The sequence below is a fragment of the Lutjanus erythropterus genome, chromosome 8, assembly GCF_056507025.1.
Source record: "Lutjanus erythropterus isolate fLutEry1 chromosome 8, fLutEry1.hap2, whole genome shotgun sequence".
In the NCBI taxonomy this organism is placed as follows: Eukaryota; Metazoa; Chordata; class Actinopteri; order Lutjaniformes; family Lutjanidae; genus Lutjanus; species Lutjanus erythropterus.
Window position 1 is genome coordinate 789,572 of NC_139324.1, and position 24,794 is coordinate 814,365.

General features: G+C 38.4%; 1 protein-coding gene and 1 long non-coding RNA gene across 3 annotated transcripts; both read left to right on the plus strand.

Annotated features, from left to right (window-relative positions):
- Positions 1 to 1,917: 1,917 nt before the first annotated feature.
- Positions 1,918 to 15,312, plus strand: LOC146322271 (uncharacterized). Its single transcript, XR_014771258.1, has 5 exons — positions 1,918 to 2,012; positions 14,317 to 14,408; positions 14,522 to 14,623; positions 14,769 to 14,828; positions 14,924 to 15,312. It is a non-coding gene; the product is annotated as an uncharacterized LOC146322271 (long non-coding RNA).
- Positions 15,313 to 15,435: 123 nt separating this feature from the next.
- LOC146322272 (uncharacterized) lies at positions 15,436 to 18,375 on the plus strand. 2 transcript variants are annotated; one of them, XM_084723934.1, is made up of 4 exons: positions 15,436 to 15,779; positions 15,891 to 15,953; positions 17,306 to 17,465; positions 17,807 to 18,371. In XM_084723934.1, exons 1-4 carry the CDS (start codon positions 15,729 to 15,731, stop codon positions 17,929 to 17,931), a joined length of 399 nt encoding a protein of 132 aa, XP_084580060.1. In that variant the 5' UTR covers positions 15,436 to 15,728; the 3' UTR covers positions 17,932 to 18,371. The 2 variants fall into 2 exon arrangements, with proteins under 2 accessions (XP_084580060.1, XP_084580059.1); XM_084723933.1 differs by lacking the exons at positions 15,436 to 15,779; positions 15,891 to 15,953 and adding an exon at positions 16,167 to 16,389 and having other exon boundaries at positions 17,807 to 18,375.
- The last annotated feature ends 6,419 nt before the right edge of the window (positions 18,376 to 24,794 follow it).

The window sequence follows — 24,794 nt, forward strand, 5'->3', positions numbered from 1 at the left end:
AGTGGGCTGCACGGTGGTGCAGTGGTTAGCACTGCCGCCTCACAGTGATAAACCTGTATTGATTGATTAACTACGTCAGCATCCAGGTAACATTTTTCAGCTCAACGAAAAAAATGGTTCTCCGTGATTTATCTTTCAAAATAACAAGAACGTGTCAACTAGTGGCTTTTTAAGCTCATTAAAACAATTTAAATACTACTTTGCAGTGATGGAGTTTGATTTCAAAACTTTATGACCCAGATAGCAAAATGCATTTATTAAATGTTGGATTTTGGTCAGATTGGTTATTTTTGGTTGAGGTTGAAAAAGCTATGTTGATTCAACATTTAATTACAGTTACCATTTCAACAATTGAAAAACTGATGTTGAATCAATTTAGAATAGATGTTGTATTTTCAACGCTGAATTTACCTACGTTGATTTGACATTGAATCGATGACGTCTTCTCAACGCTGAATTAGCCTACGTTGATTTGACATTGAATCGATGACGTACTTTTCAACGCTAAATTAGCCTACGTTGATTTGACATTGAATCGATGACGTCTTTTCAATGCTAAATTAGCCTACGTTGATTTGACATTGAATCGATGACGTCTTTTCAATGCTGAATTAGCCGATGTTGATTTGACATTGAATCGATGACGTACTTTTCAACGCTAAATTAGCCTACATTGATTTGACATTGAATCGATGACGTCTTTTTAATGCTGAATTAGCCTATGTTGATTTGACATTGAATCAATGATGTCTTTTCAACGCTGAATTTGCGTACGTCGATTTGACATGGTATAGATGTTGCATTTTCAATGATGAATTTGCCTACGTTGATTTTACATTATTTCAATGTGTGGTGCTGATATTATTATAAAAATATTATAAATATAATAATAATTATTATTATTAGTAAAATGCCCTAAGGACGAGAGGAGACCGTAAAGGGCGAGGTTGCATAGTCGTTTTTATGTATGGATCTCTAGTGTTTGATTAGGTCATATGGATTTATGACTACAATATGTAGTAGGGCAGTCCCAGATAAAGGGGGGTCCTACATCTTGATCACTGATTCTGACATCACTCTGACTCACATGTCACAACACTTGGTGTGATGGACAAACAGACACTGATGACATCAGGGATCTCCATATATGGGCATAAAGGGGAGTCCTACATCTTGGTTACCGGTTCTGACATCACTCTGACACGTGCATGTCACAACAGTTCGCATGACGAACACACAGACAGACAAGATCTGCACGTTTTCAGAGTAAACAGCAACCTTTGGTCGCATCATTATTATTATTATTATTATTTTTATTATTATTATTAGTCCTGTATATCTCACCACTATGGAAGCAGTAAATATCCCCCCAAAAAACCTCTGTCTTCATGTAATAAGATAATATGTCCATATTGGTTTTTCTGTATATTAATAATTATGACTTTGAGACCATATGTCCTGAAAACAATGGTAACTTTAACTTTTCAGATTTCTGGGGGTTTGGGACAGATCCCAAGGTAATTTGTCATTCATTCAAGCTTATTTCCACTAATTTACTAAAATATGCAAATGATCCAATTAAATATGCACAATATAAAAATGTCCTCAGCAGAAATAGAATTCTACAGGACAAATTACCTGTGAAAAGCTGATAAGTGACCATTTTTTACAGAAATGTGGTTTAGAAGTCATGATAATTGATATACAGATTTATTTTTTATTTATTTTTATTATTATCTTTTTAATGTTCATAATTGCTGATCAGATGAACAAAGATCAGTTTATTGGGATATTTACTGCTTCAGTAGTGGTCAGGTGTACAGGGATAATAATAATAGTCAAAATAAATACTTTACCCTACCACCCCATCCCCTCCTCTCACCTCCCCCCGCCCCCCGAGAGGGTAGTAGTCAACTCGCGAGACCAGCGAGATTTCACGGGACTTGAGTATTTTCAAACCGTCACCACTGGTGCACTGCTTGTCTTCCTTCACATCATTCTGAGACAAACTGGTAAGTCCGAGTTAATATATATTTAATTTTGCCTTTCAGATACCATCGCCTGGCTTTAATCGTTTGACGACTAAACGATAGATTTATTTAAATTCTTGCCATTTGGAGGATAAGTTGTTTTTTCGGGCTTTATATTAGTGTTTAGCTTGGATGCTAGATAACAGCTAACTGGTAGGCAAGGCAAGTGCCTACGTGAATATAACTTATCCCGTTCAGACATCATCATCTGGCCGTCATCTTTGGAGTAAATGTTAACTTAGTGAACCATTGTCGTGAAAACGTAAGTGTGGACAAAAATAGCGATGCATGTTACTAGCCAGCGTGCTAACAAACTGCGCCCGCCATTTTGTTAGCATTTCCACGATCGAAACATATTTTTATTTGTTTATCTGTGCATATAGAATTATAGCTCATTAGCAGTTCCGGTCTAGACCGGATACGGAAATCCCATCTGTGCTAGCTGTGGACCCGGACCGAGAACCAATGCCATAAGACTCTATATTAGTGTGTTTTATGTTATGTTATTGTGGGGAAAGCTTTTGCAGAAAATAGCCGCTCGACAAGCTTACAACGTATCGCAGCGCGGTGCGCAAAAGCCTTTCCCACAAAAAGGATGCTGGGGTTAATATATATATATATATATATATATATATATATATATATATTTAACCTCCTGAGACCCGGCCCATTCATTTATGTCCTTTATAATGGACATTCTGTTCACCTGCATCTTCCTTAACTATTTGAAGTTACCCTACCAACCCCTATAGTGTTCTGTAGAGGACATCCTGGGCTTTCCAGTGATGTGTCATGTTGTGGGATTGCATGCTGGGAACTTTACTTTCTTCCTCTATGAAGATGGCCGCCATACCAACAAGCACATTTTATGGAAAGAGGAGAGGTAAGTCAAATATTCTTTATTTATTGCTATTTTTACCATGATAATTATATATATTCTTGTTCATAAACATGTTAATAACAATATTTTTACATCTGAAAACAGTTTCATTATTTCTGTTTTGAAATAACAGTCATTTAATGAATGTCAACTGTAGTGGACACCAGGACCATTTTAATGTATTTAATGACTGCACATTGTTGTAGGAGAAAGAAGTGAAGCAGAGAGGATTCTATACTGGATAGTAGAGGGAGATTCAGATTTGGAGCTTTCAGATGAGGAAAAGGATGAGGAGGATGAGTATCAGCCTGTGATAGGAGAAGATGATGATGGAGAAGGAGAGGAAGAAGATGCAGGAGAATCTGAGACAGAGTCAGAGGCAGAGAAGGAGCAGGAAAGTCGTCGTGCTCTGTGGACCAGGAATAACTTGTATGTTTTATTTAGTTTCAGGCTAATGTATTAAATTTTACTATCATGTTAGATTATTGTATTGTGCTATGTGTAAATGCTGTTAAAATATGCAAGTTATCTAAAAATATGCTTATAAAGATGGTCAATAGGGAGTCATATCACATCCATGACACTGAAATTACTGCATTAATCCAAATGGATGTCAAACAAATTAACTGCTACTCCTTTTATTAACTTTTATTTATTTGTGTTTTTTTCCATCCATCATAACAGATTCACACCTGTGCTACCTGGGCTTCCTGCCAATCAAGATGACCCCAAAATCCGTGAATACTGGAATCCAATCCAGTACTTTTCACAGTACATAGATGACAAAATCTTTGAAGATCTGGCAGCTTTTACAAATCAAAGACAGCTCCAAACTACAGGAGTGTCACTGAATACTACTGCCCAAGAAATCAAGAGTCAAAATGTTTTGGAAATAAAAACAGCCTGAGAAATCTGAGCCGTTAGCAGCAGTGGTGGACAAAGTACTCAACCCCAGTACTTGAGTCAAAGTATGGATACTCCTGGTCAAATATTACTCAACTACAAGTGAAAGTTGCTCAGTCAAAATTTTACTTGAGTTAAAGTACTAGAGTACTCGGTTTTAAAAATACTTAAGTATTCAGAAGTACATGTTTTTTAATAATACTTAAGTATTCAAAAGTACAAATTACAAAGTACATTTTCTAATATCAATACACGCTGTATTGTTTTCATGATGCATTTACAGAAGCTTGTAACTCTCTGAAACCATCTAATGAAGCACCGACTTGCTTGTAGAACCACTCTGCTACACAAAGCCTATAGAAACACCTATAAAAACTTCAACATAGAAATACAATCGGAAACAAAAAGGACAGTTATTGTCATTTTCTGATGCAACTGTATTAAAATCATATCATAAAATTAGATTGAAGCCAACTGTAAGGGGTTCTCCAAGTCTGTTAAATAACTGAGATTTTTTTTTTCTGTCCTCAGAGGCAGTATATATACATGAATTATGTGGTATTTTTCACCCCGATAAAAACAATCCAACTTTAAAAGCTACCTGGAATAATGAATAATTATAATAACATCTTGAGATTTAATTTTGTCTTTCTCCTGCCGTCACCATTACCGCTTTTTGTTTGAATGAAAGAGGGAGAGCTTGCTTGTTCTTGTTAGTGCGCCTGGATGTATTTCTGCTTTTACATCAGTCCCATTTGAGAGGAGCTACTGTGATTGGTTTCCTGTGTTTTGTGAGGAACACAGCATGTGACCAACTGCATTTTAGAAAAGAAAAAAATACCAACAGCTGACTTCAAAGCTCAGGCGAAAAGTAACAACAACCTTCCTACAAATGTAGTGGAGTCAAAAGTACAATATTTGTCTTTGAAATGTAGTGGAGTGAAAGTCAGAAGTTTCCAAAAAAACAAATACTCAAGTAAAGTACAGATACTCAAAAAATGTACTTAAGTACAGTACTCAAGTAAATGTACTTCACTACTGTCCACCACTGGTTAGCAGCGGGAACTAAGTAATGAACTGCTGTGGACAGGGTCAGCAACACTGTTGAACTGAATACATGTTTTACATTACATTGTAATGAATTATTACATACATTTTGTCCTTGCAAGCAGTAACAGAAGAGTGATACAGAAATTTATTGTATTTGTTCAAATGAAATGTGTTCTTGGGTGAATATCACTCTAAAGATATAATCTGCTCATTTTTTCTAATTTTCTAAATTCAGTTCTATTTTCACACGGATATCGTCCTGTTGTCCTCTACAGTGGACATGCTGTGAAATTAAAATAAAAAATATATTCAAAAAAATTAAAATTGTAAGGTGTTTTTTTAGGCCCAAATATATAGGAAATCACAAAAAAACAGAAATTTTAAGACACTTTTTTCCCTTGGTTCTCAGGAGGATATATATATTGGAAAAATATGTTGGGCCTGAAACAAATTGTGTGCTGTGCGTGTGCATACCGTATGTATATACATGTGTAAAATGTGTATGTCTGTGTGTGTGTCTGTATGTGTGTGTTAATGCTTTTATTATTTTAATTATTTGTTTTTTCTCTCTATTTACAGGGTTGTGCTACAACAGGACGCCAGGGGATCAACCACATTAAACTGGGCCAAGTAATAATTATAGCAGCACCACCTCTCTTTTCATACCATACATCTTTAAAACCAAGAGCCACCTCTGTCTCATTACTATTTGCTTTACATATAGTAACATAATTTGTTTTACTTTTTCTTGAATCTTGAATAAGAATTTGAAGGATTTCAGTTTAGGTTTTAGAATACATTTTTAGAAACAGTCTTGGATCTAAACGGGTTAAGATGGCTTCCTATTGGACTAAAAGACGTAGACTCAAAAGAACTGTAAGGGACATAGAGAAAGAGATCCTTAAGGAATATGAGGAAACTCTGCATGATCAAAGGGAAGCTGTATACCCCTGTGTAAATAAGGCAGCTCCCTTCACAATCTCGCATGTTCATGCTCATCCCCAACCAGATACACCAGCAGCATCCCATGTACACTTTGAAAATTGTATTGATGGCAGTGCAGCTGTTAATGATCAATTTGAATCAGATTACGTGCAAATAGAAAATGATCATACAGATGGTAGTGTAGTAAATGGAAATGAAGTTGTTGAACCAGATCATGTGCAAATGGAAGATAATCTTATAGATGATAGTCATGGTGATGAATCAGATTCTCACTCTGACAGCGACAGTGAGCATCCTCCTAGTCAGGATCTGCTTATAAGGAGTCTAAGATACTGGGCAACATCCTACTCCATCAGTCTTGTTGCTTTGTCTGCTCTGCTGTCCATCCTAAAGTTATTTCACCCTAAGCTCCCTAAAGATGGAAGGACTCTGCTTAGAACACAATCTCATGTTGCAACTACTCAAATACAAGGTGGTGAATACCATCATTTTGGATTGGTGCAAGGAATACTTTCACGATTGAAATGTCTGACTTTACCAGTGAACCTCACAGCTCTTACGTTGCAATTCAACATAGATGGCCTTCCCCTCTTTAGGAGTTCAAGACTTCAATTTTGGCCTATACTTGCAATCCTGAAATGTGATTATACTAAGTCCCCATTTATTGTCGGTATATTTAGTGGTTTAAGCAAGCCAAAGTGTGTTGTTGAGTATCTGCAGATATTTGTTAACGACCTTAAAAATGTACTGGCTAATGGCATTGTTCATAATGGTAAGCAACTGAGTGTACAGGTTTCCTCATTTGTGTGTGATGCTCCCGCCAGAGCCTTCGTTAAGAATATTAAGTCACATAATGGTTATTCAGGGTGTGACAAATGTGATCAAGAGGGTGTGTGGAGGAACAACAAAATGACATATCCTGAAACTAATGTCAGGCTGAGGACAGACTCAAGTTATTGTGATATGATTGATGAGGAACACCACTTGAAACAGAAACTCAGTCCTTTAACAGGGATTGTAAAGATGGTTTCTTCATTCCCAATAGATTATATGCACCTCTGTTGTCTTGGGTTGATGAGAAAACTGTTGAATATGTGGTTAAAGGGCAATCTAGCCTATAGGCTTCCTTCACAAACTGTTAACAGTATATCAAGTAAACTGCTGGTGTTACACGCCCACACCCCTACTGAATTCAACCGCAAGCCAAGAGGTTTGAATGAGCTTGATCGTTGGAAAGCTACTGAACTCCGATCCTTCATGTTATACTGGGGTCCTGTTGTGCTGAAGGGCTGCCTTCCCAGTGAGTTTTATGAAAACTTTATGTTATTTTCAGTGGCCATGTATTTGTTTTTGTCTCCTGGAATTTCTGACCAAATGGTTGAATTTGCACATGGATTGATGATTTCCTTTGTGGGACACTTTGGACAGTTGTATGGTAGGGATGAGATAGTGTTCAGTGTCCACCAGCTTATACATTTAGCAGACGAATACAAAGCATTTGGACCTTTAGATAATATTTCAGGATTCCCTTTTGAGAATTATCTTGGCCAAATAAAGCACCTTTTACGCAAGCCACACCAACCTCTACAACAAGTTGTCAAAAGGCTGTCAGAAATGCCACATGTTAAGGTTCCATTAGCAACAGAAGAACCAGTCTTACAGCACATTCATACTGATGGTCCACTTCCTCAACATTTCAGTGTTGCTCTACAGTACTCAAAGGTGTCCAACAGTCGTTTTACCTTATCTACAAAGCAGGGGGATAATTGTATTCAGGTAGGAGATAGAATTGCAGTAGTGCAGAATATAGTCCAAGAAGAAGATGATGTCTATGTCATATACAGAAGGTTCAGACAACAAGAATCATATTACACGTATCCCTGTGAGTCCTCACATATAGGAACATACAGGGTTGGAGAGTTGTGTGATGATATTGGGGTTGGTAAACTTGGCTCTATTAAAAGTAAATGTGTTCTATATCCAGAGTCAGAGGGAAATAGCCTCATAGCTATTCCAATAGCTCATATGCAGTAGACTTCCTATGATTCATGATTACTTTTTTATTTATTTTTTCGCCCTTTTATATAATTTACATTCTAATTTGATTTATTATTCACAGAATGGAAAGGGAGGTGGTGCTTTGGGCCGTTGTACTTTTTCCAAATGGTGGAACTGCAACAGTTCGTGCCAGCTGGTTCAATCCAATGGAAAAGACATTGCTATGGCCCCCCAAAAGTGTAAATTTTACAAAGGCCCTTAGAGAAAACATGATACCCAGCAATGGATGGAACACATATGAAAATGTTCGGATCTTAATTACCTGTGGTAAGTAGTCATTGTGTCTTTATTGCTGTCTGATGTTAATTGTTCCTTATCTGGGCTTGTCAGTCCCATTTGTGGCAGTATATGTCTGGCAATATTTCCTTTTCATACTACTGGCACATACTTTAACATGTATTTTACATGTCCGCGTTTTTGTGGATTGCAGTGTGCTGCTCTACGGGCGCGTGGCAGCGTCACAATGTGTCATTAGTTCGATGGTTTGACACTCCCCGTTGACTAACCCTAACCATAGTTGAACTATTTACACATCTTGATATCGAGATTCTCTTATGCCGTACATCAGTCACAAGTGGGATTAGTCAATAGGGTTGACTGATTGATTCACCTCATTAGGCTACAGATGGTAACTAAACAGAATTCAGTATTTGAATTAATGTCTGATTGTTGGAGGTGGCAATGTGTTAAAGTTACCAGCCCACCATGACAAAGGTTCTGGGTTCAACTCCACTGTGGTGCAACCAGCTATGTTGGGCATTTATGCCAACACAATTGGCCGGTGTTTATGGGGAGGGAGGCAGGGACCGTGACACTGGTCATTTCATACTCTTGCTGGCTGGTTGTACCTGTTGGATGGGAGTAGTAGTACTATATGTCCTGGTGACGCTCCTCTCTGGCAGGTGAGTCAATACATGTGTCGGGAGGAATCAATTTGGCATTACAACTAAAAAAGGGTGTAAAATTGTACAATTTATTTTCTATACCCTCTTTATATCAATTAGTTATACTTAATGTCATAATGTATTTTCTGCTTGTCCATTTACAGACTCATTTGAAAAGGCCAAGAAATATGAAGACAAGTACGTGACTACTGGATGCCCAACCACTGAGTTGGAATCAGAGGAGGAAGCAGATGCACGTGAGAAGAAAAGGAAATCAAGGTACAGTTGCAATTCCTTTGTTTTGTATATTGGTTCATTAAATTAGTCTATACTTAGACAAGATCCATAAATGGCTACAAAGGAATTGGAGATCTCTGATGTCATCAATACATGTCCTTGTCCCTTTTATGCCCCTATATGGATATCTTTGATGTAATCAATATTAAGTCCATATCTGGACATGCCCGTGGTGTATTGTGTCAGTATCATGTAGTCTTTGCCCCTCCAAAGTCTGGAAACCTGGCCCATACTGCGCTCTCCATATTTGGGAAAATGTGGCCACATTTTGTCCAACTTAAGTGTTTAAGGTGTCAAAGTTGATCCCATGCCAAAGCACGAGCACTCGCCCTGCTGTCTGCCTGGCGGATGCACGCACGTGCCCATGTGGGCGAGGTCACTTCTTGCACTTAAAAGGATCCCTGGTTAATAAGACAGATATGCCTTGAAACATCATAATTGCCCTCTATATCTAAAAAGTAAAACTAAAAACACCTCAAATTATTTATTTTATAAATAGTGAATCTATCACTCAATAGCAACCACTCATGTCTCTTGTTGATGTCATATGTCCATGTGGGGTCTAGCCCTATGGGATGTATGAAATGCATTATGCTAATAAAAATGTAAAATATTGCTTTGATGCTCAAATTAAGTTGAATTCTATTAGCAGAATGCATTCCATACATCCCATAGGGCTAGACATGGACATATCACATCATCAACTTGCGACAGAAGCCCCAGCTGGCATTTTAACGTTTTTTCACCGTTGAATCAACGTCATGGACCATAGTTGAATCACCGTTGGATTATGTTTTGATTTTGAAAGATGAAACAACGTTGATTTTGCAACGTTGAAACAACATTGCGAAAGGTCGCAATTTCAATGTTGATTCATCTTTCAAAATCAAAACATAATTCAACGTTAATTCAATGTTGACACAAGACCTAAATTCACCTATGTTGAAAGGGGCAACGTTGTTTCACCGTTGTGAAGTCAAGTCATGTTTTGATTTTGAAAGATGAATCAACGTTGAAATTGCGACCTTTCTTCAACATCTCACAAATTTATTTACATAGCACATTTCATACACAGGGGCAATTCAGTGCTTCAAACAGAACATCCATATAATAAATACAATTAACAAGGAGGAAATACATCAAATAGTAAATAAAAGGGGATCATTAAAGTTAATGATATAATACTAACATTTAAACTGATAAAGCAAAAAAAGAGTCTATGTATTACCTACAGTAGATGGATGTCGACACAGTTTTGTAGAAGCATAGACGAGTACCAGCACAGAAGCACAGCATGTAGGGTCAGCAACAACATAACATATTGTAGCCACTTACAAAAATCTATCAGTTTAAATGAATGTTTAGAAATACATTTGGCTCATATAATGGCTGTGTCCTGTCAGAAAAGGCTGGCTGACAGAAAGGTAAAGCAGTGAAAATATTCTAAATATTGTATAAAGTTAAATAGTTTTTTGTTAGGGAGGAAAACTTTTAAGTGGTTTAAATATGTTTTGCTGCTTACCCTGTATACAGCAGTATACTGTTTAGCTCTCCTACACCAGTACTCCTGCTGCTTCTCCAAACTCAGGGTGTGTCAACTGCCATCTACTGTGAGCAATACACTGACTATAGATAAGTATCTCATACAACCACACTTTAAATAACATGAACCATCCCTTTAACAGTTATATAGGTAGTGTGTGGCATGCTTTTGGCCATCAGCCATAACCAGAAAGGTGGGTCCCTGCAAATATGAAACCAAATGAAAATTTTTAAATTGTGTTCTTTGAGGACAATTTGTTAATTCAGTCATGAATTATTTATCCAGTCAGTCATGTATCAGTGAATATTCTTCTGTTCTGATTCAAAATTCTTTCCCAAAACTACCTACCTACCTAGTGCACCTTTATAAAAAAAATCTTTAAAAATGTCACACAACAGCTTACAAACACTACATATCTTTTTTTTTATGGTTAATGCAAAATTATTATATAAATAAGTTCAAAGGCAGTGTGTACTAAAAGTCTGTAGACTACAGTAGCAATTTCAACACAATGAGCTAAACAGTAGTCAACATGGATAATGACATATTTATGTTGTGGATCATGCTGTAACTAGCCACTTAAGTCCAATATTCCTTTGCAGAATCCACAAAATCTGTTTAGATCTTGAGTTCTAAAGGTGTCATCAAGTCATTCTTGAGTCTGTAGCCTTGGCAACAGTTTATGGTTCTGCTGGTGAGTCTTTGGGGATAGCTGAGATGTGCATCTATCAGGCTGAACATTACCAAGAAAGCATCAACAGTGTGGGGAGGTTGATCACTCAGGATGACAGATTTTCACAGGGTGGTAATGAAGCAGAGTGAGACTCATAGCATTGTTGCTAACAGTTGTACGGAGTCCCAATGATGCATCCCAAAGATCTGGTTCACCCAATTCATCCTAAAAGAATTAAAGAAGGATCATTCACTAATCACATCCAATGAAAAACCATGGAAACTAAGGCTGTGGTGAGCATAGAATTTTGATTGCGGTTGATTGTCATAAAAATGTTGAAAATTAGCCTGCTCACTGGTTGGCTAACATTGGCACATTTACAGAAATGTTGATCAGGTTATCCTTAGAAATAAATGAAAATATGAATATATTAATAAAGAATGGGCCTGATTTTTCTTACCACACGCTATAAAGACTTCCTCACACAGAAACACAGGAAGGGCAGGGAGAACAGCGGTACAACTTGTGTTGATATGATGAAGTTCCTAAGAAGATAAAAATAGTGTAAATTCCGTGACAAGTTTATTCATGAAACCCAATGCCAAACTGTTCCAACCAACCAGCCACTACAATATCTGAAATAAATCCACAAGTGATGTGCTGACTAATCTGGTGCAACCAGAGACAGAACATATACATGCAAAAACGCCAATTATGGAATGAAGCAATTGTGGAATTAAAACTCATTTGAACCATAAAAATAAAACATCACACAAAGATTTAACTTGTGAAATGCATAATCACCTGTTCATCGTGCATCGTGTTTTGGAAGCCTTCAGTCTGAATAAGGTCATCAGTTGAGGGGTGTGGCAATCAAGCTCAGTGTACAGTGTGTTAAGCTGGTTCTGGTAGACGTTGGAACTCTGCATACAGCTACATTTAAGAAAAGAAAAAGTATAGTAAGTTCTAGGTTTGTGTATCGTTAAATTATTGTTTTATTAAAAAAAAAATAATACATTCAGAACAAGATTAGAACAGAATATTCTAATTATGACTAAATGTTGTGTGTAGCAGTGCTAGTAATATTTATAACATAAAAGACACTACATAAACTCAATATCTTATTACGAACAAATCTATAAAGGTAAAAATAAATAATTCTCAGTAAAACCAATTAATTATTTCATGAATAATCAAATTAGGCAAAACTACGCTAAGCTGAACCACATTACCTCAGACTGCATATGAAGAACAGGCCAGAGGTCCATGAGCTCTTTCACAGAAAGTTGATTCTGCATGTTTGAGATGTTGGAGTGTGAAGGTTTAGTGCCTCTGTTTCTTTGGCTTCTTATTTCAGCTCAAGCAACCAACCCAAAGTCTCCGTATCTGATGATCTGAGAATGAGAATGAGATCTTTCTCCAGAATTGCTCACTGCTCCTTGAAAATCTGGACTCGTCTGACTCTAGGGAGAGAGACACACACAGTGTGTAAATAGGCAACAACAATATAACGCATGAGCTATCTGAACATTTGTATTAAATTTTGAAAAACACATAATATGGCTCCTCTGAGAAAATGTACCAAACAAAGTCTTCAAAACGTGTGAAATTAATTCATTCCCCTGCTCTGGTGTGACGTCATCACGTCAGGTCAAAATGTAACGGCCGGGGTCAGCTAAAGGGCCGGCGGGAGCTAGGTTAATCAAATAATGCAGAAAATATTTCACTTTTCAAAGCCCATAAACTCAAACAAAACATAGCAGAACAAGAGGACGTGGTGTCATGTTCATGTATTACCATTGTGTCTGCTAAGTTGGTTAGCCAAGCTGCCGACATAGCTTGTTAGCTTGCTAACGCTAGCTGTGTAGCTAATATAGTCTGTATACACACCGAATTTCCGAACAAATATTTAAACAAGTATTTGTTTCGTGTAAACTACTTACAGTTATGCCAATAGTGCTGATAGTTGAAGACACGAGCAGATGGTCAGCCTGGCCTGCTCAACTGTGAAGAGGATGATGCAATTCTCGCGCTGTCAGCGTAGGTCAACCGTTAGTACAGGAAGTGCAGAAACTTCAAAATAAGAGCACGTAAACACTTCCGGTCCCGCGATTTTGTTGGTACTTAAATAATAGTCAAAATTAGTCAACAATATAACATGAAAACTATTGATTAGCAGTTATATTTATTTATGTATACCACTCGTATTGATAATAATAATAATAATAAAATAATAATAATAATAATAATCTTTATTTATAGAGCACTTTTCAAAATTCACATTACAAAGTGCTTCACAAAGGCAACAAAATAAAACAGACAGGATCAAGTGTCACACAACAACTCAAACAGGTAAAATATAATAATAATGGTAATAATATTGTTATTATTATTGTTGTTGTTGTTGTTGTTATTGTTGTTGTTGTTGTTTATGAGTTCCATATGTTGGTCAGAAACGTTTTTTGTACGTCGATTTCAATGTTGATTTATGAGAATTTTGTTAACCCTTTCACAACCATTTGCATTAAACGTTGTTTCAACGTTGTTTCAAAGTTGAAACAGATCTTGTTGAAATTTCAGTGTTGAATTATAAGAATTTTCTAAACCTTTTTACAACCATTAGAATTAAACGTTGTTTCAATGTTGTATCAGCGTTGAAACAACAACTGACATAATTTCAACTATATTTCAACGTTGAAGGTCGGTCGTGTGCCAGCTGGGGCAGGTCTTATTGAGTGAAGGATTCATTATTATTTATAAAATAAATAAAATATTTTAGGTATTTTTAGTTTTACATTTTAGTTATAGAAGGCAACAAGATGTTTTAAGGCATATTTGTCTTATTAGCCAGCATTCCTTTTAAGGCAGTAAGGGTGCTTCTGACTGCCAATGTGTACATATACATTAAACTGCCTCATTCAATAGTAACAAGCCATGGGCTGTTAACCTGTGAATAATGTCCCCTCAAGGCTTGCTCACTTAATTTACTTATCCACAAAATGTTTTTGATTACTGGGAATGTTAAATGTGATTTAGTTTGCTTTATTTTCAAGGCCAAACCCTGTGTACCAGGACTCTGATGAGGAGCCAGCAACCAGCAATGTCAAGAGAAAATTTGCTGCACCACCTGATGTTCATTTTCCAGGTAAAGTGGTGACATTGTCTACTGTGACTTCTGTGCTACAGTAGTGTTAGAGTAGTAGCACTACACCTACTTTAAGTATTGCCGTGTTTAATTCCACTTATTTATTAATTCAGCGCTGACAGGATCCAGCCAGTACCCCTCAACACCAACTCCAAACACAGCCCTGACAGGATCCACTCAGTATCCCTCAGTTGGAACCTCAAGCGCAAGCAGTGGTATGACCTCACTTGACTAACATGACAGAAACAAAGTCTAATTGCATGAGAGCTTTACTTTACAAGCATTCAATACAAAAGCAAACATATCAGTGATATGCTCAAAAGTTATAGCATCCTCTATTCATGTTATGTTCCCTTTTAGCATCTGGAGGAAGCTGGTCTGAGGACCATTCGAGTCAGACATTTGACCAGCCTAATAATGGTAAGTTACTACCTTGGGATGGACATATTGTAAATGTGCTTTGAGTTAGAATATAGTTCATGTTTTTTTTTTTTGTTGTTGTTCTCTCATTGTAGGCTTTTGTGGAAGCTACTTGGCAGCGTTAGAGTCAACAGACCCCTCTAATGATGGTAAATAGACTAATAGGCTTCATATTACTGTCAAGTCTGTTTCTTTGGATTTCTATTCTGCCTTACTGGAGTTAAATGGGTGGAAATGTTGAGTTTATAAAGTAGCATATTCTGTGTATCATTTTTTTGAAAGGAGCTGTTAATGTTGGCGTGATATTATGACAACAATGCATTTTACCTTGACTAATTAGGGTAATTTGAATCCATTTCAGCAAAGCTCCACACTGGACCAGTAAGGAATGGTATGTCTGTTGTCCCTCTGTCAACAAGAGCCTTTTGTACAGATTTAATTCTTTCATTAGCCAGCACTCAACAGTTGTTGTGCCTTGACTATTGCGCCAAATATTGTGTCAAATTCTCGCTGCTCTAAACATTGAAACGTATACAGTTTACAAATTCTGTGCTTTTTTTGAATATTTTCTTTGTCCTCTTTTTAGACTTCAATGGCAACCATCCCCAAAGCGGTGAGTCAACTAAAGAAATTCTCTTTTTTTTTTTTTCTTTTTTTCCCATTTTTACTACCAGTATATGGAGCTGATATAAACTTTCTGTATGGTGCATAATTGCCTTTTTTCTGTATTTCTCTAGGAATGCTGACAATGTATAGTTCCAGCCCCAACCACAATGTGCCATTAGAGCCAGCAAGGAATCGTATGTTATTTCTTTATTTGTTTTAAATGTTTTTTTCTTTTTCTTTTTTCTTCCCTCAGCAGTGTTTTGTGTAAACAATGATGTGTGTCTTTGCTTTTAGATGTTGACAGCTACGCACATGGGTCTGCTACCTTCAGATCACCTGGTCCAGGTAAAGAATCCTATTGTCCCATTTACACCCCCCTCCCCCCTTTTTCCCCTTTCCTGCTCAGTCAAATGTGTAATGCTGATGCCATCATGCCATGCTGTTGGTTTCTTAAAGGTTCAGCTCCTGAAACGCCACGTGGACGACTCCATGGAGGGGAACCCAGTCAAGTGTTGCAAGGTAAGAATCACTGCTGCTCTCTGCATTGGGAAAACTGTCCTTCGGCTTAAAGTTAAACAACAACAATGGTTACTATAAGTTATGTGTGCAAGCACTTATGCCATTAGTGAGTTGCTCAGTGTCATTCTAATTTGAAAATGCTTCATCTGTCCTTGACATTTAATCTAAATCCAATCATTCTTTTAAAGACATTGCTGCAACCAAGAACACCAGGATTCTTACAGAGCTACTGATGGAGGTGAAGGAAATGTCCCGGGACATTCAGTGGATTAAGGCTGAAATCGCCAAATCCTCCTTGAATGCTCCCGGAGCTGGACCTGAAGCACTGCAGAGAGAAGAGACCGTCAGCTTCCCCATTGTTCTGCCACTCAGCAGCGAGGAGCAGTTTAATGAGGCCGAAACTGCGCTCAAGGAGGAAACTGTCCGTCGAAAGATGGTGAGCAATTGTTTATTTTGTCATAGAAATATTGTGCATATAGCCAATCTACGAGTTCAGAAAGCCTTAAAGGAGTAGTTCACCCCCAAAATGAAATTTTTTACCCCCTATTGATTAATCATGCCTTGAACTTGTGTTCAATAGTATGACAAATGGTTTTAGTAAATTTACCCCCATTGATTCCGGATGGGGACCTGTGTCGACATGAGTCCCCATCCGGAATCAATAGGGGTGAATTTATATTATATAAACACACACACACACACACACAGCTTGTAGATCTGCTATTTTGGGGGGGGGAATCTTGAAAATGTGTGCAAGCCTTTGAATATTTTGACCCGGTTCTAAGGATGTCTTCTAAATCCTAGATCTGCTATTTTTGAAATGTTTTTTTTTTTTTTTTCAAAGCAAACTTTTGCACGCTCAAACCTCTGCTTCTGAGGGTTCCTGGAAATAATTATTTTGAGATGGGGGGGGGGCACAGCCAAATACATGTAATTTTGGGGGTCCTTGACATGAAAATGTTTGAGAACCACTGATTTAGAAGAGGGATTTAGAAGATAGAATCAGGTCAAAATATTCAAAGAGTTATGCAACTTTTTCCACTATTATTCAAAAATAGCAGATATACAAGCTCGCAGCACGCAGCGCTGTGAGCTTGTATATCTACTATTTTTGCGCTGAAGTGGTTCAAATCTAACGTAGAATGCAATCCCAGTTTTAATGGGTTAATGATATGAGGGATAATTTGACAATTTATTTAGTTAATTTGTTGGCATCGTTTGGTTTTGAGATGTTAATGGTCTTATTTCTTAGAGGTAAAAATATTTTTTAAGTATAAAATGAATTATTACTCATCTGACATGGCATACTGTACACTTTAGCACACTAAGCATTTTCTCTCTAATCTGTTCAGATTACTCGCCTGTCATTGGTTGGAGGGACCAGCTGGGACAAAATGATCAGGCGAATGCTGGCCGCCGTCATGACGAACGCCCTGGCCTGCAGATTTAACTGGGCTGGAAAGTCACCAAAGAGAGCCTTCAAGGAGACGCTAATGCGGGACTGCATGTTTGGTGAGTTGGCAGATTGATGGATATTGAATTAAATTCATATACATTTCAACTAACTGACCAAGATGTAGGACTCCCCTTTATGCCCACATATGGAGATCTCTGTCATCAATATCAAGCCCATACTGTATCTAGGAATGCCCATATATGGACATATTGTAGTCATAAATCCTCATGACCTAATCAAACAATGATCCATACATAAAGACGTGTATTTCACCCTTAGGGTGTTTTACTAGTAAAAAGACTCTGGCACACTTAATAAAGACACAGGACATTGGTCACTTTGGAATGGAATGTGCCCACTGCTGCTTTTATAATAAGTATTTATTTCTTTTTCACAGCGGCTGCTCGTCAATTTGACAGAAAGCTGACTGATAAGCAGTTCGAGGGGGAAGTCCAGAATTGGCTGCGCTTTGCACATGAGAGAAATGGCGGGGTGCCAAGGAAGGACATGCCAAAGACTTAATGGACAAATGGTTTGGAGTTGGTGGCCAGTGGGTTTCATGGGGTTTGGAAACTGTTAGTCTTGTTCATGTTGAACTGCAGTCCTTTTCTGAGATTTAAAGCTGTTAGTTTTGTTCATGCTGAACTGTGGTTTTATTGTTCTGAATTATTGATCGCTTAATTGTATGGTTGAGTATGATCCTGTTTGTATTTGCCAGGTTTGTGTTCCCTGGACATCCAGGGCTGACTCTTCTTTAACCCATTTAGACCTTAGGCAGGTTCTAAAAATGCCATCTAAAACCTAATCTCAGGTTTCTGATACCCTTAAAATACTGAACCCTATTTAATGTTTAATAAATGACTAAATTTATAATTTGTCTGTTTGTTTCTGTTCATAGAGCATGCAGATTATTTTTGGCATTATTTGAGGCATATTAAAAAATAGAGGAAGGTTGAAAAATGCTGAAATGGCCCTTTAATAATAATATTTTTTCAATGTGTATACATAGTTGAATCAATGTTGATGCAATTCTACATTCTTTCAATGTTGATTATAACATGATTGAATCAAGGTTGATTCATTGTTTAGATTAGTTGAATCAAGGTTGGTTCAGTTCAATGTTCTTTCAATGTTGATTATAACATAGTTGAGTCAAGGTTGAATCAAGGTTGAATCAAGGTTGATTCATTGTCTAGGTTTGTTGAAAATTCAATATTATTTCCATGCTGATCATAATGAGCAACATCAATGTTCTTGTCAATGTTCTGACATCAATGTAGATCTCAATCTTCTGCCTAACCAATTTCCAATGTTGATTCAATAACTTTTTGCTATCTGGGGAGTTAAGTGAAGCTTGACCTTCGCTGAGGCTGCGTGCCAGCAGAAATCACAAGTTCAGCGTGTGATCTGTCTCTGTCTGACTGAACATAACTGACACTGAATTGAATATATGGAGACAGCAGGACGTCTCCAAAGCAACTTCATGTGAAAATGCATTTTACATGAACGCCTGCAAAAAGTAACACAATACATGAACAGCAAATATCATGCAGATATGTAACTGCTCGTATTTTACAGTGAAGCACCTTGAAATTGTGTTGTATTTTATAATTCATTATCATCATCATCATCATCATTATTATGCATCTGGCTGGAGAGCGAGGGAGAGGAGTAGGGGAGAGAGACTGCTGTAGAGAGGAGAGGCGAACCGATCCAGTCGATTAAGGAGAAGGTACGCGGCTGTCCGTGCTCCTCTTTCTTCTTCACTTCCTCGTCATCCTCATCTCCTCCTCCCATTCTGACTCGTCTGTACCGCTAACCCTATTGTGGGTGTAGGAAGCAGAATCAGAAAGTGTTTCTGAAATTTTAAGTGCGCAAAATTACGCACGGGTATATCCATCCAGCTCTGACATTATACGGTCTTACGGATTTATACTGTCAGATATAACGTCTTGTTCATTTTATAGATAATATTTGTTTTATCCTTGTTTTTTTCTGGATCCGATAAACATGCAAACACAAACACTACAGCTGCTCCAGCTTATGATCTGACAGCTACGATCCTATCCTGTATGCACTTTGTGGGCCTGTTGAGATTTATTAGGCTTTATAATTATAATAATAATTCATTTGTCTGTATTAGTGAGATTAACTTTAACAGCAGTGTGCCTGTGTCTTTAAACAAATGAAAGGTGTTTGTGGAGATGTGTGCGTACCCCAGCCAAGCGCAGACACACACACCCTCAACTCCAATACTTACACTTAATTTCTGATAGAAAATATGTTCAAAGGACTCTTTACTAATCCACACTCCTGTGTGGGGAAAAGATTGAACATAAATTAAGGTGTTTTGTGATTGTGGAGAGATGCATGCTTCGGACACGTTCATTTCTGTCTCTTACTGATTTTATTTTTTGTTATTCTAAACAGAAAATGAAAAAAAAGCATTTTAAAAATATCTCTTATCGCCTTCTGACCATGAAAAGGAGAAACGCCTTGTATTTCAATTTTAACTTTTGTATTTTAAAACGAATATCAAATAATCACTCGTTTTTTGTTTTTTAATGTGCATTTCTGAACGTAAAATCCAATTACCAAAAGATACACGGACCCGGTATAGTGCAATACATAACAAAGAAATACACATTGTGATTTTTCATTTTTTGTTCCTATTGGAATTTCCGAGTGACCTCGACTGTACTCGGCTGTGTGACGTCGTCGGACCATTAACTTCTCCCGCGTCTATTGAGGTGAGTGGCTGTGTGTCTCCTCCTGTCCCTTTAATGTTAAAAATCAGCAGGTAAATAGTCAGAAATATGTAAACTGCCAGTAAATTGGCGTGGTAATCGATAAATACGAACAGGAAATGAAGCCTCGGTCGATAGGCAGTCGGGGGGAGGGGCGGGAGAGGGAGGTGTGTCGAAGTCCGGCCATTTACAGTCGGTGCTAGGCTAACTGATAGTTGAGCTAGTGTTAGCTAACTTGGTGCTGTCTGATAGCTGCAGTAACAGTCACCTGTCTCCCCCCTGCTCCTCTGTGTGTATGAATGTAGCCCTAGCTTCAGTAGAGTGTGGTGTAATGGTTCAAGGGTATGTGTTGTAATACGTACATGGTGTGGTTAGGGGGCGTACGGGGGAAGTTCAAGTGTGTGTCAGGCTGCACAATGTTAGAAATACAAAGTTAAGAAAGAGACACGGTCGTCTTAATTTCCCACGAACACTACGATAATCCGACAAAGAGCACAGAGCACAGGTGACAGACAGGAGGAAAGACAGTGTGACAGTAAATATTAAATAAAATAAATAAATAAAGCAAAGGGCATCTTGAGGCATCTTGAGTCATATATGTGCCTATGGTGAATTAGTCTCATGTGATGGTGTTTTTATTTGACAATTATTAGCTGATTAGCTTTATTATGTAAAGATTGTTGGTTATGTGTGAACTTTTGCTTAGTGTAGTGTGTGTGTAGAAGTGTCTAGAATTTGAATATTTGTTATGAATGTACTTTCTTGCAAAGCTATGGATAAAAACAGTCATAACAAATGCTACTTAGTTTGAGTAGACATACACAGACAGACTGAGATACATAAGATGAGACTAATGTATTGTTTTCTCTTTTAGACAAAGAGAAGTATATCTTGAGGCTGCGCTTGATTGGTGAGTGAAATAACATCTGAGCTGAAAGTAACAACAGAGTACATTATTTGACTGGAGACTGTGCTTAGCTCCCTTAAATGGGACAAAAGAACAAAATGGCTGACATTAAAAATGGTAGTAGGCAGCCATGTATATTAGACTTAGAGCCAGACATTCAGTTAAACCAATCACAATCAGCTTTGACAATTTCTGCCCAGCAACTGTGGCTGGACATGTATCCACTGTGTAGGCAAGACATGCATTTGATGAAAATCTGCCTCTCGAACTACTGCCTCTGAGTGACAGACCCACAGCCAAACCAAACACGCGTTGAGTGACAAGAGAAGACTGTGAATACAGCCATGTAAATTTTATTCTTGTGGTGCCAAATATGTGGCCACACCAACGATTTAAAGAATTGGGATCATCTGCTTTTCTCCTGAAGGTCTTAATCTGAGTTAACATGGGAGTGAATGGGGCAGTTGGTTGGAAAACTTGTCCTTTTTGACCTTGCTGAGCCAATACTATAAGTCCTTTTGCTTCTGTGGTCACATGTCTGCAACCGGCACGGCTTTTCCTACAATCTGATGTGCAATTTGTGTATGTTGAGAGAACACTGTGGCTGTGGACATGAGTTTAAGAGAAAATTTCTAGATGATTTTACAGCTCCTCTTCACTCTAGCGATGACATCATCCACTCTAGCTCTAACGACTGCACGCAATACACACCCATTATAAAGTCTGAAACTGAGAAGGGAGCCGTTTCTCAATATGCGTTCTTCTCTGTACTTCTGTTCTCGGTACTTGAGAAACGTCATCAGTCTCAGTCCAAGTACTGTTCCAATTCAAAAGTCCGCATTTCGCCGAGTACAGTCAAATACCCGGATGTGTTCTTGCCCCGCCCGTTTTATCGAGGATGCATCGGGTGGTGACTTGTGTGGACTTGGGGCAGCCACGTATACCAGAATGCATTTCGTAGCGACAATGGCGGAGGAGAGGACACACAACTGTAAGTTACAAGTGTCGAAATACTATTGTTTTAGTATCACGGAATGTAATTTTAAGATTATTTTATGTGAGAATGTAGACATTTAAACGTAAAATCTGTGGTTGATTCACCACGATAGCACGTAGTTTAAAATTTGCTCCGAAGTTTTCGGAGATGTGTCGTCCTGCTAACGGGACGGCCAGCATACAACGCCAGCTAGCAAGATGACCGGGCGGTTAGCATTCATGTTACCCCGCTAAAAACAACGTTATCCCGGCATGACTTTTTGAAATCTGTCGCTGGCTCTGATATCTCTGTAGTAGTAAAACATGAGATATAATTCGTTGTCCGCACATGTAACAGGCAGTTTTTGGTCTCGGAAACTGTTGTATTATTTGTTAGGGGGAAAAGTGGTTTGTCTTAGGGCGAAATCAAATCAAAGATTAATAATTTTTATACTTTTTATTTAACTATAACGTTGTACCAGAGCACTATCTTTGTGGTTTCGACCAAATGTTTGTTTGCTTGTCCATTTACCATGCTGCACAAACGTACTATACTTGTTATAATAGCTGTCATTGTGCATTTTAAGTAACATAAGCAATATTTCAATCGAGGGACAACTGAGGAAACCCGGGCCCTCATACAGTGGCGGGCGGCTAAAGAGGCCCTTTTCACCGGCCGGCGAAACTCGGCCAAGTCAGGATAGGAGTGAGTATTGCTTTTGGGTGCTTGTATCTAGCTTGTATGGCTGGGCAAGGATTAGAGCCAGATTTTTGCAGTCTTCATCCATAATGGTTAGTATTTTATTGAAGTAGCGTGTCACCTCACTTATTCCTGTATTTGTTTTTCCCAGGGACTTTGTTGCCACTTTGGGCATGGCCATAACGACCAAGCAGGCGAAGAAGAAGTGGAACAATTTAAAGGACAAATATAAGGTAATATGCCTGTTTCTCTGCTTGGTATTATCCTGAGAGACTTTCTTAGAATACTTTTAAATCAATTACATAGCTTTTGTTTGCCAGGCCAATCAGTTTTGCAGTGTAATATTTAATAACCTATTTTCAGGAGCTAAGAGACCCACCAACAGGCAAAGGGGTAGAGGCCGGGAGTGTAACCGCTGCCACCTGGCAGTGGTACAGTGAGATGAATGCTGCACTCCAGGGGCAGCACTCAATCAGTCCGCCCCTGGTTGTTGCAGCAAATCTCACTGCCACTATAGGTGGTGTGGTGAGCACCTTGGCCTCTACCCCTTCTGCAGGAGAAGGCAGGGCCAGGCAGAGCAGGAAGAGGCCAAGGGAGAGTGAGCTGCTGGACTTTTTAAAAGAACGGGCAGAGAAGGAAGAACAGAGGGAGAGAGAGAGAGGGCAGCAACAGCCAGAGCGGAGCGCTATTTGTCTCTGTTTGAGAGGCTTGTGGACAAATTTTAAATAGTTACTGTTGTTTTAAAATGTTTGTTAATGTTGTTATTAAATTTTGTTATGTTTAATATTGAATCCAGGGAATTTATTTTTGAAAGCAGTGGTGTATTGTGTATATTTACAACAAAACATACATATTTTTTTTACAGTGATATACAGTTATTAATAGTGCAGTGCAGTTGAATTTAATTTAGCCAAAATCAGAAAAAGAACATTGCAACAAATGAATATACAACATATTTACAATTATTTACAGTCATGCAGCTGAATTTAAATTAGCCAGAAAAAGAACATTCAACACATTCAACATATATACACACACATCAATCTCATCTCTTATATATCTAATCTATACAGTATATATAATAGCATCTAAATTATGTTTTAAATATTTTTACCTCCAGTGAATATGACTACATCTGGAGAGGGTTTCTTTCTAGATGTCATGTTCACCCAGACATACAGGCAGCTCCTCAGGAGCAGAGAGCTGGGCAGCCAGCCTTGTTCGGACACCGTTCCCTGACAGGTCCCTCTCATCCACCTCATTGTTACCAGGGTCATCCTCATCGTCTGGGCCCAGGCCTTCTTCTTCTTCTTCCTCTTCCTCCTCCAGGATGTCCCCTGCTGCCACACAGATGTTGTGCAGGATGCAGCAGGCACCTACTACTTTTGGGGCAAATCGAGGCCGGATCTCGAGGGCCCTCAAGAATATTGAGCGCCACCGTGTTTTCAGGATCCCAAAGGTGCGCTCAATAGTGTTCCGTGCCCGTGCATGGTGCCTGTTGTATCGGGCTTCAACTTGGCCTGTTAATTAGAATTCAGGTAGAAAATGTATTGTTGTATGCAACAACACAATGTGTGTGCATGTGTGTGTGTGTGTGTAATGAGAATGAGTGTGTTCTTACTTGCTACAGGCTGGCAATATAGTGTCATAATCGCAACAGGACGCAGGCATGGGTATCCTCCATCTCCCAACAAGAAGTACCCAGCTGGTGGATACAGGGCCTGGTGGTACATCGGGGATCTGCAGAGGACAAGTGCATCATGCACCGATCCTGGTTGGCCAATGAAAACATCCAGAAATTTGCCTTTGGCATCACAAATGCCCTGCAGGATGACAGAGGGGAAAAGCTTTCTGTTTATGTAGCTTCTCTTCTGTGGCTCTGCAGGAGGAAGAATCCTCACATGGCACCCATCAATGGCACCAGCAGCATACTGAAAAGTATCATGGCCAGCAAGGTGAGCAAAGCCAGCCCCCACCTCCTCCATCTGCTCTGCTGTGGGGAAATGGACCACCCTATGGAGGATGGTCATCATGTCCTCGATGACTTTGTGCACAA

What these genes read in the sequence shown, in the direction of transcription:
- LOC146322272 (XM_084723933.1), top strand. Translation starts at nt 16,186, where the DNA reads ATGGAGGTGAAGGAAATGTCCCGGGACATTCAGTGGATTAAGGCTGAA. An exon ending in AAACTGTCCGTCGAAAGATG is followed by an intron (nt 16,390 to 17,305) that starts GTGAGCAATTGT and finishes TAATCTGTTCAG; the next exon opens with ATTACTCGCCTGTCATTGGT. An exon ending in AATGCGGGACTGCATGTTTG is followed by an intron (nt 17,466 to 17,806) that starts GTGAGTTGGCAG and finishes TCTTTTTCACAG; the next exon opens with CGGCTGCTCGTCAATTTGAC.